The sequence below is a fragment of the Hemicordylus capensis genome, chromosome 2, assembly GCF_027244095.1.
Source record: "Hemicordylus capensis ecotype Gifberg chromosome 2, rHemCap1.1.pri, whole genome shotgun sequence".
NCBI lineage: Eukaryota > Metazoa > Chordata > Lepidosauria > Squamata > Cordylidae > Hemicordylus > Hemicordylus capensis.
Window position 1 is genome coordinate 213,046,637 of NC_069658.1, and position 16,074 is coordinate 213,062,710.

The window sequence follows — 16,074 nt, forward strand, 5'->3', positions numbered from 1 at the left end:
AGTTAGGGCTGGGAGACCCTCTTGCCTGGAAACTTGGAGAGACGCTGCCAGTTAGTGTCGACAATACTGCTCTAGATGGACCAAGGGTCTGACTCATTCGGAAGCAGCTTCCTATAATAAATATTTCCAGCCTGATGCTGGAGCTAGGGAAGCGAGCCGAAGCGCACACTTGTTATAAGGCATTTGCCCCGCCCAGAGCAAAATGGGGCAAGAGCTTTTCATCAAGATGGATGCCGGAGAAGAGGGTGGGATCCAGTGTTCCCTCTAAGAGGGATTCCCAGATGTGGTTGACTAAAGGTAACAGTCAAGGTGCGCCGTCAAGTCGGTGTCAACTCATGGTGACCACAGAGCCCTGTGGTTGTCTTTGGTAGAATACAGGAGGGGTTTACCATTGCCTCTTCCCACACAGTATGAGATGATGCCTTTCAGAGACTCCCATAATCCCCAGCCAAACACCATTGCAGCTGGGGATTCTGGGAGTTGTAGTCAACAACATCTGGGAATCCCTCTTAGAGGGAACAGTGGAGGGGTCCCTGGTCGACACAGCAATTGGAGCAAATTCTAGACCAGACAGTTCCCAGTCTTGGGTCCCCAGATGATGTTGGACTACAACTCCCATCATCCCCAGCCACTGTGGCTGGGGGTGATGGGAGTTGTAGTCCAACATCGATCTGGGCTGGGAGCAGAGAGAAGAGATTCTGCAGAGAACCAACCATCACACTGAATAATCCTTTCTGACACTAAACATCCAGGGCTGACACCATGCTGTCTGGCCACTGGCCAGCAAAACCTCAGGAAGCCTGTGCGTTCTCATGCCCAGAGAGAGCCCTTTCTCCAGGAAGCAGGTTCAGTCCTGGAAAGTGAGGCTGGTCCTTTTTTATTCAGGCTTTCAGCCCATTTCTGTCCCTTGCCCTTTTAAATCTTTAGCCTCATTTGTCCTGTTTTTATGTTTTCATTGAATTGTTTTTGTCTTGTTGTTAACCGCCTTGGGGGTCTTAGGACAAAGGGCGGCATATAAATAAATAAGCAAATGAATGAATGAATGAATGAATATCCTCCCAAATTTTTTTACAAGGGACTTATCCTGCTGTCCTACAGACACCCTGCGTACCTGCGAACAGACACCCACTCTATAGTATTATTATTTGACATATTTTTATACTGCCCAAAACGTACGTCTCAGGGTGGTTTACAAAAAACCTGCCATCTTGTTGAGGACATGCAAAAGGCACAATAGCTTCTGGGTCTTTTGCACAGCTGTGCAGCAGATAGCATTTGGGCAGGGACTGTAGGAGAAGCGGAACCCTCCAAAATTCTCACTCCTGCCTGCAAGTATGCAGGTGCTCTTCCCTGAGCGGCTCCATCCCCTCCGGGGAATATCTTACAGGCTGACACATGTAGTCTCCCATTCGCCTGCAACCGGGGAGGACCCTGCTTAGCAAAGGGGACAATATTCATGCTTGCTCCCACCAGACCAGCTCTCCTCCCATAGACCAGCAATCCTTATTGTAGTGATCCAATTATCTCTCCCCTCCTTTTTCAAAGTACCTCTCCAAGACTAGAGCACTTCAGGGTTGGCAGGGTCTGGTAGGGCTGTTGCCCCTTTAACGGGTGCAATGGCACCAGTAATTCAACAGGTGCAGTTAGCCAGAACTGAGGTTAGCTGTTATTGGTCCCAGTCAATCTCTGCTTCCCAAAGACTGACTGCTTCTGAACATGGAGGCTCCATTTAGCTCTTTGTGGCAATAGCTATTATTTCCTGTGAATTTGTCTTTTCGAAGGAAATCCTATTTGTTGAATTTTCCCCCCTCCATTGGGTACTTGTTGCTCTTCTCTATGCCGTATTTATGTCTATGTGTATTTGTGTGGTTTGGCCTAGTTGAGGGGGGGGGGTCCTGCTCACTATTGGTTGATTTGACTTTTTGAATTCAGTCCAGTGTCTGCATCCTCACAGTTGTTTCAGCCTTGGAGCTGTAAAACAGCAACTCTGTTTTTTCTCCTGGACAGGAGATTGTTCTTTTGTTATTTCTCTTTATGCAAATAAATGCAAGCCTCCTTGATTTAGCCTCAGCAACACTGTGTATGCTTAAATTACTCTGCAACAATATTCCGGGGTTTGGGTGTAGTTCATTCATAGCCTGAAATAGATACAGAGCATGTGCAAAGTTTTTCCTATGAAGCATCTTTTTAAAAAAAACAGTGCACCAACTTCTTATGGAAAAAGGGAGGAGAGCACTGAAAAGCTAAAACATACAGTTATCCTCAGGTTTTCCAAATACCATTTAGCTTGCAATTTTAGCTGTGAATGTGATGTCACCGCCCGTCACCGGTGACATCACACACAAGGGATGCAACAGCCCCATCTGCAGCGCCAGCAAACGCACACAACGAGAGGCCTGGGAAGAAAGAGAGATGCTGGTTGCATCCTGCCGAGAGGAGGGAAAGCAGGAAATAGATCATATGTGAGCAGAATTGCTCTTAATCTAATTAGGATCTTTCTCCTGGAATTTTTTTTTTTTTTTTTTTTTTGCATGTGCTTTCCAGACATCTGCTGCTTCTTAACCCTTTCCCTTTCCCTTTCTGCCTGGACCTCTGCCAAGGTCAAATCTCACACGTGCTGGTGCTGGCCGAGAGGAGCTGGTGGGCGGAGGTGGGATAGGGAAGGGCTGCCCCATAGGCAGAGGGGGGGGGGGCGGATGTCCCCTGCTTGGAGAAAGATCACTCCCATATATGGCGAGTTAGCAAAGGCCACTAAGTTCTGATTATCTGCCTTTCCCGTCTGCGATGAAAACTCCATCACCAAGCTCACGGTTTTGAATCCAACCGCTCCCGAACTGTGACTGGAGTTCCTGGAGAGAGAGAAAATAACACAATCCAAAGCTCTCCTCTCCAAGAGGCTGTCTGTTGAATCCCTGTATGAGTCACTGCCCAGGCCTTGCCTCCCCCCAAACCAGCCTTTCCTGGAAGGGACGGAGATTTGGCCACTTCTGTCTGCACCAGGCGCTTTTCAGATCAAACCCTACAACCGTGTCACAATGTATCTGCTACGTGTGCTTCCGTACTTCCTGGGTTGTGACACCGCAGTCCCTGAGCTGCCGTTCGCATTCCGGGTGCCTTGTTTCGGATTTTATCGCTGCGATTTAGTGCTATAGCGTTGTATGTCCGTTGCAAACAAGGAGCTGTATTTTTCCCGTAGTAGGGCAATTTCCCCGCTGTAGATTCTGGGGGTCGTTTTCAATTTGATCTTGCCAAGCCGAAGCATTTTACTACAGTTGTAGCGGGTAATCTGGAAAGCGGACAAAATATTTCTGAATTCCCCTGCAATTCTGATGCACTTCCTACGGCAGCCGAATCATCCACCCTCAGAGGATCTGGAGATATGAATACAGAATGGCCTTCTGCATTATCTTTAATAACTGTGTTTTCCAGAGCGAACTTTTCGAAAGCATTCTCCTCCCGCTGCCCGCCCAGTTTAACAACTGTTGTGTTCACCTGGCAGTCACAACTGACCCCCCCTCGGATGTCCATGTGAGCCGCTTGGGAGACCTCGAGGACCAGCTGAGTGTCCGCTGGAGCGCCCCTCCTGCCCTCAAAGACTTCCTCTTTCAGGCCAAATATCAGATCCAGTACCGCGTGGAGGACAGCTCGGAGTGGAAGGTGGGCCCTCCCCGGTTCTCGTGTCGGGGGGGGGCGGAATGTGTCGGGGAAGGGAAGGGCCATGGAACCTGGATAGCTGGTTGGGGCTGGTCCTTCTGTTAGGGCAGGGCTTCCTAACCAGTAGTACTCCAGATGTTGCTGAACTACTTTCCCCCCCAGTTTAGTTTAGTTTAGTTTAACTAAAGTTTTTAAAGTTTAGTGTTTTTTTTAAAGTTTAGTTTTTAAAGTTTAGTTTAGTTAACTTAACTAAACTAAACTTTAAAAACTTTAGTTAAACTAGACTAAACTAAACTTTAAAAACTTTAGTTAACTAAACTAAACTAAACTCTCCAGGTTGCCCTGGAGAGGAGAGCTGGTCTTGTGGTAGCAAGCATGACTTGTCCCCATAGCTAAGCGGGGTCTGCCCTGGTTGCATCTGAATGGGAGACTTGATGTGTGAGCACTGCAAGATATACCCCTCAGGGGATGAAGCCACTCTGGGAAGAGCAGAAGGTTCCAAGTTTCCTCCCTGGCTGCATCTCCAAGATAGGGCTGAGAGAGATTCCGGCCTGCAACCTTGGAGAAGCCGCTGCCAGTCTGTGAAGACAATACTGAGCTAGATAGACCAATGGTCTGACTCACTATATGGCAATTTCCTATGTTGCTATGTTCCTAAACTAAGCTAAACTAAACTAAACTAAACTACAACCCCCATCAACGGCTAGAGATGATGTTGTTCAACAATATCTGGAGTACGGCCAGTTGAGAATTGCAACATAAGGGAGGAGAGCTGGCCTTGGGGTAGCAAGCATGACTTGTCCCATTTGCTAAGCAGGGTCTGCCCTGGTTTGCATTTGAATGGGAGACTATATGTGTGGGCACTGCAAGATATTCCCCTGATGCGCTGGGAAGTGCATCTGCTTTGCATGCAGAAGGTTCCAAATTCCCTCCTTGGCAGCATCTCTTAGATAGGGCTGGGAGAGACTTCTGCAACCTTGGAGAAGCTGCTGCCAGTCCGGGTAGACAAGACTGAGCTAGATGGACCAATGGCCTGACTCAGTAGAAGGCAGCTTCCTATGCTCCTATGGAGTAGCGCCAGATAGCAAATTATCAGTTTGTTGCTTCTGTGTTGGCCACCGTGTGGCTGCCATGTTGGGTTTGTTGACCTGGGTCAGAGAGCTGATTGGGGAGTAGATCAGCGCAAGAGAGCTACGCTGGTGGTGCCCATGAGTGAGGAGCTGGTCAGGCTGGCGGAATACTGCAGATCTCCAAGCTTTCCAAGAGCAGCCCTGCTGGATGAGGCCCAAGGAGACCCATCTAGACCAGCATCCCATTTCCCACAGTGGCCCACCAGATGCCTCTGAGAAACCCACAGGCAAGAGGTGTGAACATGCCCCCACTCCTGCTGTTGCTCCCCTGCAACTGTTATTGAGAGGCATCATGCCTCTGAGGCTGGAGGTGGCCTATATTTATTTATTTTTATTGATTGGTTGATTTTTTTTTATTTTTTTTTTGCATTTCTATCCCGCTCTCCCTCCAAGGAGCATGGTTGTGTTTATCCTCACAACAACCCTGTGGGGTAGGTTAGGCCGAGAGGGAAGTGACTGGCCCGGAGTCACCCAGCGAGTTTCATGGCTGAGTGGGGACTTGGACTCGGGTCTCCCCAGTCCTAGTCCAACCCTCTAACCACTACACCACGCTGCCGCCTCCTCTAGCCCTCAGACTAGCAGCCACTAATCGCTGCTGATGCACAGGATGGGCTCTTTGCAGCCACCTGATTCCCAGCATTAAGAGGATTTGGGTAGAGGCATCAGCACCCTGGAACTCACCGGTGCTCCCTCTGCCCGCAGGTGGCCCTGGCAGCATGCGCAGTAAGGCCAGCCTTGATCCAAGGGCTGAGAGGTCTCCGCTTTCTCCCAACAGGTCGTAGACAATGTGGGTAACCAGACCTCGTGCCGCCTGGCGGGGCTGAGACCCGGCACGGTATACTTTGTCCAGGTGCGTTGCAATCCGTTCGGCATCTATGGCTCCAAGAAGGCCGGCATCTGGAGTGACTGGAGCAACCCCACGGCGGCATCCACGCCCAGGAACGGTGAGTGCAAGATCAGTATTAAGGCTCTCGTTCCATTAGGCAACCTGTCAAATGAGTTTTCTCCATTAAAAAATTCCATATGCATCAGGTTGCCTGTGACTTTTAAAGTGGAATGGGTGGTGGTGGGTGGTGTGGGGGTGGTGTGGGGGGCGGGAGGAGGCATTTTTTTTGCTTTCAGGTGATGCGGGCAGGGGCGTATTTAGGGTGGGGCAGGCAGGGCACGTGCCCCGGGCGCCACTTGAAGGGGGGCACCATTTCTTAAAACTATTTTTTTTTAAGGCTGCCGAAAACAAAATGGCCACCGTGCATGCTCAGATGGCCTCTTTGAGGCCCTAGGCCATACCTGGCCTCTCAGAGACCATTTGAGCATGCATGGTGGCCATTTTGTTTTCAGCTGCCATTTTTTAAAAAAATATTTTTAAAAATGGCCACCGCACATGCTTAAATGGTCCCTGTCAGGCCCTAGAGGCCAGCAGGGGGGAGGGGGAACCTTTGTAGCCCCCCCCCAGCCTTTAGAAGCTCCCCCAAAGGGGCTACAGGTAATTTTTTTAAAAAAAATTAATATAATATAAGTCACTGTACACATATTCAGATATGTGATTTGTTTGTGACCTTCAGACTTGTTTCGCTGATATTATGGTAAAGTTATCTGAAAGATGGGTGTCAGATGTTTGGACAGGGGACGCAATTTTAATGCTTGCCCTAGGCGCTATTTTCCTTAGATACGCCTCTGGATGCGGGTATATGTTGTATCAGGCTCCATTTTAGGAGGGCATTCCTCCCATGTGTGTAAGAAAAGAGGGAAAGCCTCCTCTTTGTGGAAGAGAAGGGGAAAGCCTCACCTTTAGAAGAGGCATTCCCACCGTGTGTGTAAGAAAGGGGGAAATTCTCCTCTTTGTGGAAGACAAGTGGGAAAGCCTTTACAGCAGGGATGGGGAACCTTGGCCCTCCAGCTGTTTTTGAACAGTGGCTGGGGATGATGGGAGTTGTAGTTCAAAAACAGCTAGAGGGCCAAGGTTGCTTTACAGGGAGGGGTAAAGTCCTCACTGATGATTACTGTCTTCTAAAGCCATTCCCACTGTGTGAGGAAGAAAGTCTCACCTTTAGAAGAGGCATTCTTGCCATATATGTAACAAAGGGAGAAAGCCTCCTCTTTGTGGAAGAGAAGAGAGAAAACCTCACACTTAGAAGATGCATTCCCAATGTGTGTAAAAAGGGTGTGTGTGTTTTTTACCCTCATTTTTGTAGAAGAGAAGGGACAAAGCTCCACCTTTAGAAGATGCACTCCCAATATGTGTGTAAGAAAAGGGAGAAAGGCTGGAGGTGGCCTATAGCCACCAAACTAGTAGCCACTGGTAGACACATCCTCCATGAATTTGCCCAAGACCCTTTTAAAGCCATCCAAGTTAGTGGCCATCACCACATCCCATGGCAGATAATTCTAGAGATTAATTATGTGTTTCCGTTTCACTGAAACTGAATAATTACCAGTGGTCAGGAGAGCTGGTCTCATGGTAGCAAGTATGACTTTTGCCCTTTGCTAAGCAGAGTCTGCCCTGGTTGAATATGAATGGAAGACTACATGTGTGAGCCTTGTAAGATATTCCCTTTAGGGGAAGGAATCGCTTTGGGAAAAGCATCTAGGTTTCAAGTTCCCTCCTTGGCAGCATCTCCAAGATAGGGCTGAGAGAGATTCTTGCCTGCAACCTTGGAGAAGCCGCTGCCAGTTTGTGTGGACAAGACTGAGCTAGATGGACCAATGGTCTGACTCAGTATATGGCAGCTGCCTATGTTCCTATCCTATGAATCAGTGGATAACCAGTGGTCATCCTATGAATCAGATTCATGGGATGACCCCTGGTTCTAATGCTGTGAAAGAGGGAGAGAAATTTCTCTCTGTCCACTCTCTCTCTACATGCATAATTTTATACACCTCTATCATGTCTTCCCATAGTCGTCTCTTTTCCAAACCAAAAGGCCCCAGATGCTGTAGCCTAGCCTCATAAGTAAGGTGCTCCAGGCTTCTGATCATCTTGGTTGCCCTCTTCTGCACCTTTCCCAGTTCTACAATGTCCTTCTTAAGATACGGTGACCAGAACTGCACACAGTACTCCAATTTGGCCGCACCATAGATTTGGGAAAGGGCATGATAATACCAGCATTTTTATTTCAGTCCCCTTCCTAATGAGCTCTAGCATGGAATTGGCCTTTTTCAAAGCTGCCGTGCACTGAGTCGACATTTTCAACAAGTTGTCTAGCATCATCACCCCAAGATCTCTCTACTGGTTCCTCACCAAAGGCTCTTGAGTAAGCTTAGCAGTCATGGGATAAGAGGAACAGGTTCCGTTATGGATTGGTAACAGGTTGAAGGATAAAACGGACAGTTTTCACAAAGCAGGGAAGTAAGAAGTAGGTCCAGAGCTCTTTAACTTATTCATAAACGATCTAGAAGTTGGGGTAAGCAGCAAAGTGGCCAACTTTGCAGATGACACTAAATTATTTATGGCAGTGAAATCCAAAACAAATTGTGAGGAGCTCCAAAAAGATCTCTTCAAACTGGGGGAGTGGGGGATAAAATGGCAAATGTGGTTCAATGTAAAGCAAGTATAAAGTGTTGCTTATTGGGGCAAAAACTCCAGCTTCACATATACACTCATGGGGTCTGAGCTGTCAGGGACAGTTCCCAACATGTGTGTAAGAAAAGGGGGAAAGCCTCCTTTTTGTGGAATAGAAGGGGGAAAGTCTCACCTTTAGAAGATGTATTCCTGCTGTGTGAGGAAGAAACGGGAGAAAGCTTCATCTGTAGAAGAGACATTCCTGCTGTGTATGTAAGAGAAGGGGGAAAGCCTCACCTTTAGAAGAGGCCTTCCCCTGTGCGTTAGAGAGGAGTGGAAATCCTTATAAGATGGTTCTTGCCGTCTGCTTCATCTTTAGAAGAGGCATTCCTGCTGTGTGTGTAAGAAAAAGGGGAAAGTCTCTGCTTTGTGGAAGAGAAGGGAGAAAGCCTCACCTTTAGAAGAGGCCTTCCCTCATGCGTTAGAGAGGAGTGGGAATCCTTATAAGATGGTTCTTGCCATCTGCTTCATCTTTAGAAGAGGCATTCCTGCTGTGTGTGTGTGTAAGAAAAGGGGGAAAGTCTCTGCTTTGTGAAAGAGAAGGGGGAAAGCCTCACCTTTAGAAGAGGCCTTCTCTCGTGCGTTAGAGAAATCCTTATAAGATGGTTCTTGCCGTCTGCAGTTTTCCAAGACACTTAAATATTCAAAACTTAAAAAACAGAAGGAAACAGGTTTGGGGGATGTCTTTTTTTGGGTCCATCTGAAAAGATTTGCCATCAATTTGTCCAGCCAATGAATCCATTAAAGATGGCAGCCTTCATGTCCATTCGTAATGAAACGGAAACGAAACGGCAAACATATCCAAAGGTGGCCGAAGTCGGGGAAACGCGGCACACCCATTTCGGAGGTCTGAAGACGCAGCTGGTGGTTCGTTCCCCCGCCGCTGTCCTGCCTCAGTGGGGCCTGCGCTCGTCCGCCAGGTGCGCAATCCCGCCCTCCCCTCTTGGCGTTCTTTCTTGGGCGTCCTGCCAGCTTCTCTTTGGGCCAGCGCCTCCCTTTCTCCAGAAATCTGAGCAGGCAGCCCTGAGAAACTGACTCCACGCCAAAGGCAGACCTGTGGGGAAGGAAGCGAAAAGCCCCGGGAGAAAACCTAACCTCTCTGTATGCCTGGCACCTGGATTTCTTGCTTCGGAGCCAGGCGGGAGGCCTGATTTCCCAGCTGGGAGGGCCCAGAAAGCTGCACCGGTGTTCCCCCAGCTGCTCCGAGCCAACCCACCTATAACCTCTTCCATCACCTCCCAGCTTTGGGGACCCCTGAACCGGGGAGCAGAATCAGTGGGGTGGCGGGGGGGGGGGGGTGAACTGTCATCTTCCCTGAAGGCGTCATAGGTTTAACAAGATGTCTGAAGCACAGAGAAACTTTAAGATCTGCCCGCTGGCGTAACAGCTGGGTGGAGGGCGGAAAAATCACACCCGAAATGAAAGCAATCTGTGTTTTTGGTTTTTGTAAACACAGACAAACCGAGAGGGGAATTTCTCTCTTTTGGACAAGCAGCAGAACAGATTTTTTAGGGAGTGTCTGTTGCTTAGATGACTCTGTATTGCTGAACGCAGGAATTGCTGGATTGGACCAAAGGTCCACCTCACGCAGTATTCTGTTTCCAACAGGGGACAGCCAGAGGCCTCTAGAACCTCCCCCTGTTTCCCACCCCGCCCCCACCCTGCCAGACGGCCTGACGGGAATCACTCTCTCCTCTGTGACTTTCCCTATTGGCTATATGGAACCTCCATGTTAAGCAGCAGCTATCTCTGAATATCCGTTGCCAAGGACAAAGTGAAAGGAGATTCATGCCTCTCTTCCAGAGGCTGTCCCCTGCTGGAAACAGAATGCTAGACTGGGTGGCTAGCACCCAGAATGCTAGAATTTCGGTCCTGTCTGGCAGAGTTCTCTGTACATTCCTGTGTCTGCAAGCAAGCAAGCAAGCAAGCACATAGTGCATAACGGCAATGCTGCCTTTTGTGTTTTGTGCCTAGCATCTTGTATTTGGAGGTAAACTGCCCTTGAACATGGGGGTTCTTCGAATAAACTCTCCTTCTGCAAAGGTGTTGTTTGTGACCCCCTCAATCACCGCCACACACAAACACTCTTTTTCTCGCAGGCCGGTCACACGGAGTCTGCGAGCCCAAGAGCGGGGAACACAACAACCACACGCTGCGGCGGGAGCTCAAGCAGTTCTTCGGGTGGATGCGCAAACATGGCAGCTCCTATGGATGCGCCAACCTGAGCATCAAGATGTACGACCAGTGGCGCGTCTCGCTGCAGAAGTCGCACAAAACACGGAACCAGGTAGGTAAGGACTTCTGTGTTCTCCTTGCGGGAAAGGGGGAGGGAGGGCCCGGCTGCATCCAGGCAACCCCCCCTTGCTTGTGGCAACCAGGCATGGGCCGCGCCAGAGGGAAAGCACCCCTGCCCACTCGCTCGCTGCTCAGCTGGTTGCCTCATGTTCAAGGGCCGTCTTGCCTCCAAATACAGGATGCAGGGCACAAAACGCAAAGAGACATTAACATTGCCACTACAAGAGATTATTCACAGGGGCATGTGAAACCGGGCGAAGGGGGCCCAGCCCGAGTGTGTGTGTGTGTGTGTGTGTGTGTACCGCCGGGATCAGCCCCCATCCCAGAGGCACCACAGCGGCAAACCACTTGTGGACCCACCCTTCTAAATACGGTTAGGAGAGTGAGCGCCCTACCAACCCCATTTGAGAGAGAGACACACACACAGAGAGAGAGATGGGCCTAGCAGAAAATGGAGAGGAGAGCTGGTCTTGTGGTAGCAAGCATGACTTGTCCCCTTAGCTAAGCAGGGTCTGCCCTGGTTGCATATAGCAATAGCAATAGCACTTACATTTATATACCGCTTTATAGCCGGAGCTCTCTAAGCGGTTTACAATGATTTAGCATATTGCCCCCAACATTCTGGGTACTCATTTGACTCTTAAGCAAGGTAGTGTTTTTTTAGCTGGCAGCTCCTTCCCCATTAGCCGCACGGTGGTATTGCTCCAAGAGGCAAGAATTAGAAGAGGAACCCAAGAGAGCACCTGAAATAGCAATAGCAATAGCAATAGCACTTACATTTATATACCGCTCTATAGCTGGAAGCTCTCTAAGCGGTTTACAATGATTTAGCATATTGCCCCCCAACATTCTGGGTACTCATTTTACCGACCTCGGAAGGATGGAAGGCTGAGTCAACCTTGAGCCCCTGGTCAGGATCGAACTTGTAACCTTCTGGTTACAGGGCAGCAGTTTTACCACTGCACCACCAGGGGCTCATGAATGAATGGGAGACTACATGTGTGAGCACTGCAAGAGATCCCCGGGATAATGGGGCCGCTCTGGGAAGAGCATCTGGGTTCCAAGTTCCCTCCCTTCCCTGGCTTCTCCAAGAGAGGGCTGAGAGAGAGTCCTGCCTGCAACCTTGGAGAAGCTGCTGCCGGTCTGGGCAGACCATACTGCGCTAGATGGACCAGTGGTCTGACTCAGTATATAGCAGCTTCCTATGTTCCTTTGTTCCCGCTCCCCAAAACTCTGTGGTCTCTTCGGAGAGAAGCCGTGTCGGAGGGCTACAGTCCGAACCAGCGATTATCCTGCTTGGGCGTCTCCTTGAAGAGCGAGTTGACGACATGAAGGGAGTCTGGGTTTGTGTGTGTTTTCCGATGTGGGGAGCATTCAGAAATCGGGCCCCTGCCCACTTCCACCCCGTTACCTGAAGTGGTACAGTCCAGTCTATGGCTTCAGGACTCTTCCACCTCATTCTGCTTGTGTGTGTGGCAAAGCGGGGAGTTTCTGGACTCCCCTAGCCCAGAATCCTTCTGCTTCTATATCATGGCTGGATCTACACACATGAGAATCATGAGGTGGAAAACAATACTGTGCTAGATAGACCAGGGTTTCTTAACCTTGGGCCCCAGAGGTTGATGGACTACAACTCCCATCATCTCCAGCCATGTCCATAGTGGCTGGGGATGATGGGAGTTGTAGTCCATCGACATCTGGGGGCCCAAGGTTAAGAAACCCTGAGATAGACCAATGGTCTGACTCAATATATGGCAGCTTCCCGTTCATTCTGAGATGGGCAGAGGCCAGGGAGTCAAGCTGGGGCAAGGTCCAAGGGCAGACCTATTGTTGCCCATTGTTAGTTCATTAAAAACTTTGCAATGTATTGTAATATGGTTTATTAGATTGCAACATGTTACATTAAGATATGATATATAGTGTTTACATTATACTATTTGTATAGCAGTATCTGGTGGTTCCAACCCCCCCCCCCCCGCTTCTTTCTGTCCCACCCCACCCACCCCCTTTTTTTCTTTTTTTGCTCCGCATTGTCTGGGACGTCGGAACTTGAACCCAGAACCTCACAGCTGGAGACTGGAGTCTAGCCTAGGGAGCCAGCATGTGCTCTGGCTTTTGGAGCCCTCTTCAGGCACCAAAGGGAATGGCATGGTGTAAATCAGGCCATGTGATTGGCTGGCAGTATGAAGTCTCTCTGGATTGGCCAGGCATGATGTAAATGGTGGGATCTTTTGCCTGGTTAACGGAGATACGAGTCAGGGGTGTAGCTAGGGGAGCGGGGGGCCGTGTCCGCCCCTCTCCCCGGTGGCCCCTTGGAATGAGGGAGTTAATGAAGAAAATAGGGAAGGGTGGAGCTGGGGGGGGGTGTTCTTTGAACCCATCCACTCAATTATCGCTACACCCCTGGATAGAGTATCTTTTTGCTCCATTGCAGGCTGAAGCCACTGAGCTCAGAGACCGGAGAAGACGCCCTGCTGTTCCGCCCATCCCAAACTGAACAGGGCTTCCAAGGTGATAGATAGATAGATAGACAGACAGACAGTGAATTGCATCTATAACCCACTCTCCCTCCAAGGAGCTCAGAGCAGTGTATATGTTATGTTTATCTTCACAACCACCCTGTGAGGTAGGTCAGAATAAGAAATAAGTGACTGGCTCAGAGTCACCCAGTGAGTTCCATGGCTGAACGGGGATTTGAACTGGGGTCTCCTTAGTCCTTGTCCAACACACTTAACCCCTATACCACGTACGGCTCAAGGCCCACCAAGGAGAATCCCGTGCCTCTGGCTTATGCTCTCTCTCTCTCTCTTTCCCCCAGGTCCTATCCGGCGATAAATCATAGCAGAGTCTGATGGTGGGCCGCGAAGTTTCCTCGAGGCCGCCGTGAGCGCTGGGGCCGGTTCTTCCTGGCGATGTTGGAGATCTAAGCGACACTGTCGACCTATCTTGCAGGTAGCCAGAGGAACAGGACGCTCTGCTGCGACTTTGTTTTGGAACTGAACAGGGACTCCTCTGCTACCAGGCCTGAGTTGGGGCAGCATCTACTGTCTCCCCCTCAAAATTTGTTTGCTCTGAATGTTCCTTTCCTGTCCGGGACCCAAAAGATGCACCACAAAGACCTCTGTCTCCACCACAAAAGCATCCAGTTGTTACTGGGACAGACCCTTTCCCCTTCACCGTGGAAACAAGGATCAACGGCCCAGGGCAAAACCCCAACAAGACCTCCTCATCCCGCAATCCCATCCAGTGAGAAATGGAAGTTTCTTCGGCGTGTGCGTGGTGGGGAGCATAGCCCAATTTTGTCCAAGCGGTTCAGGCTCCTGTTGTAGATGTAAGCTGTTTCTCCCCATTCACCCCCCCAACAAATCCTTAATTTGTACATGTTACCACTCCTTATTTATATACCGCCCTTTGTCCCAAAACTCAATTCTGCGTCTGAAGCCTTTAGAGAGCCAGGTTCTGAGCAGCTGACACTCGGAGATAGACTGATCTTGAACAGAGAGGCTCAGTTTTGCCACGAGCCTAAGAAGAGTCCCATGGGGCCATACCAAAAAGGTCTAGCATCTCATGTCCCACAATTCGGGGCCTCAAGTGAAACATGGAGGTCTCAGTCTTCTTTTCCTTGTGCCAGGTATCTATTAGGAAGGGGATTGAAAATAAAAATGCTAATATTAAAATGCCCATATATAAATCATTTGGAATACTGTGTACAGTTCTGGTCACCGTATCTCAAGGAGGACACCGTAGAACTGGGAAAGGTGCAGAAGAGGGCAACCAAGATGATTAGGGGCCTAGAGCACCTTCCTTATGAGGCAAGGCTACAGCACCTGGGGCTTTTTAGTTTAGAAAAAAGACGACTTTGGGGAGACCTGATAGAGGTCTACAAAATCATGGACGGTGTGGAGAAAGTGGATACAGAGAAATTCTTCTCCCTCTCATATCACACTAGAACCAGGGGTCATCCCATGAAATTGATTGCTGGGAAATTTAGGACCAACAAACGGAAGTACTTTTTCACACAATGCATAATCCACTAGTGGAATTCTCTGCCACAAGATGTGGTGGCAGCCAACCACCTGGATGGCTTTAAGAGGGGTTTAGATCACTTCATGGAGGAGAAGTCTAGCAACGGCTACTAGTCGGAGGGCTATAGGCCACCTCCAGCCTCAGAGGCAGGATGCCTCTGAGTACCAGTTGCAGGGGAGTAATAGCAGGAGGGAAGGTGTGCCCTCAGCTCCTGCCTGTGGCTTCCAGCGGCATCTGGTGGGCCACTGTGTGAAACAGGATGCTGGACTAGATGGGCTTCCTTGGGCCTGATCCAGCAGGGCTGTTCTTATGACATGACAAAAGGTATATAAAATTACACATGGTGTGAAAACAGTGGACAGAGAGAAATTTTCCTCCCTCTCTCACAACACTAGAACCAGAGACGATCCCATGAAACTGAAGGTCGGGAAATTTAGGACCGAAAAAAAAGGAAGTATTTTTTCACAAAGCATGTAATTAATCTATGGAATTTCCTGCCACAGGATGTAGTGACAGCCATCAGCTTGGATGGCTTTAAAAGGGGCTTAGACAGATTCACGGAGGACAGGTCCATCAGTGGCTACTAGTCTGGTGGCTGTGGGCCACCTCCAGCCTCAGAGGCACAATGCCTCTCAATACCAGTTGCAGGGGAGCAACAGCAAGAAAAGACAGCATTCTCATTTTATTATTCTATTTTTATACCGCCTTTCATAAGCCATCCCAAGACAGCATATCGCAAGCACACAGGCACTTTTGGGTGACTGCAAACAATATTGCAGGTATATTGCAAGTCCTCAGCAATTACCCATGGGCTTTCTCGGAGGCATCTGGTGGGCCCCTGTGGGAAACGGGATGCTGGACAAGATAGGCCAGCAGCATCTGGTACTCAGGGGGAATTGTTTTAGACCTACCAGCTGGTCTGGGGCATGATCTTTAGGGCTCTGAACTACACATGGCAATAAGAACATAAGAGCAGCCCTGTGGGATCAGGCCTAAGACCCATCTAGTCCAGCATGCTGTTTTGCACAGTGGCCCACCAAATGCCTCCAAGAAGCCCACAGGCAGGAGTTGAGGGCATGCCCTCTCTCCTGCTCTTACGTGGGGAGGGGGCACCTGAATTAATCTGAGGCAACGTTATTGCTTGGGTTCATAGCACTGTAGAGTCAGGCGGGACCTTAGAGGTGCTCTAGTCCACCCCCGCCCCTCTGTGCAGGAAACGGCTACAGCATCCTCGACCAATCCACACACATACACACACACCCCTCTCTACCTGGACTCTTGGCACAAATCCTGTAACTAATTTTTATTTGACTCCTCACTTCTACACACACATCCCCGTGGAGTGGGCTGGGTTTGGTGCTGAGGGAGAGGAAAGGATGGGGCCTTCACGGCAAACAAAGGAACCTGGAA

At 49.5% G+C, this 16,074-nt stretch overlaps 1 protein-coding gene across 3 annotated transcripts in view; it reads left to right on the plus strand.

Moving 5' to 3' along the window:
• CRLF1 (cytokine receptor like factor 1) overlaps window positions 1–14,332 on the plus strand; it is a 34,604-nt gene extending 20,272 nt beyond the window's left edge. For 2 of the 3 annotated variants that reach the window (XM_053301348.1, XM_053301350.1), the window contains exons 5-8: window positions 3,500–3,657; window positions 5,560–5,728; window positions 10,443–10,630; window positions 13,457–14,332. In XM_053301348.1, coding sequence (XP_053157323.1) covers window positions 3,500–3,657; window positions 5,560–5,728; window positions 10,443–10,630; window positions 13,457–13,480 — 539 coding nt within the window. In that variant the 3' untranslated portion in view covers window positions 13,481–14,332. Of the gene's footprint in view, window positions 1–3,499; window positions 3,658–5,559; window positions 5,729–10,442; window positions 10,635–13,456 lie in introns of all 3 variants that reach the window. The other variant, XM_053301349.1, reaches the window with a different exon arrangement.
• Window positions 14,333–16,074: the final 1,742 nt, after the last annotated feature.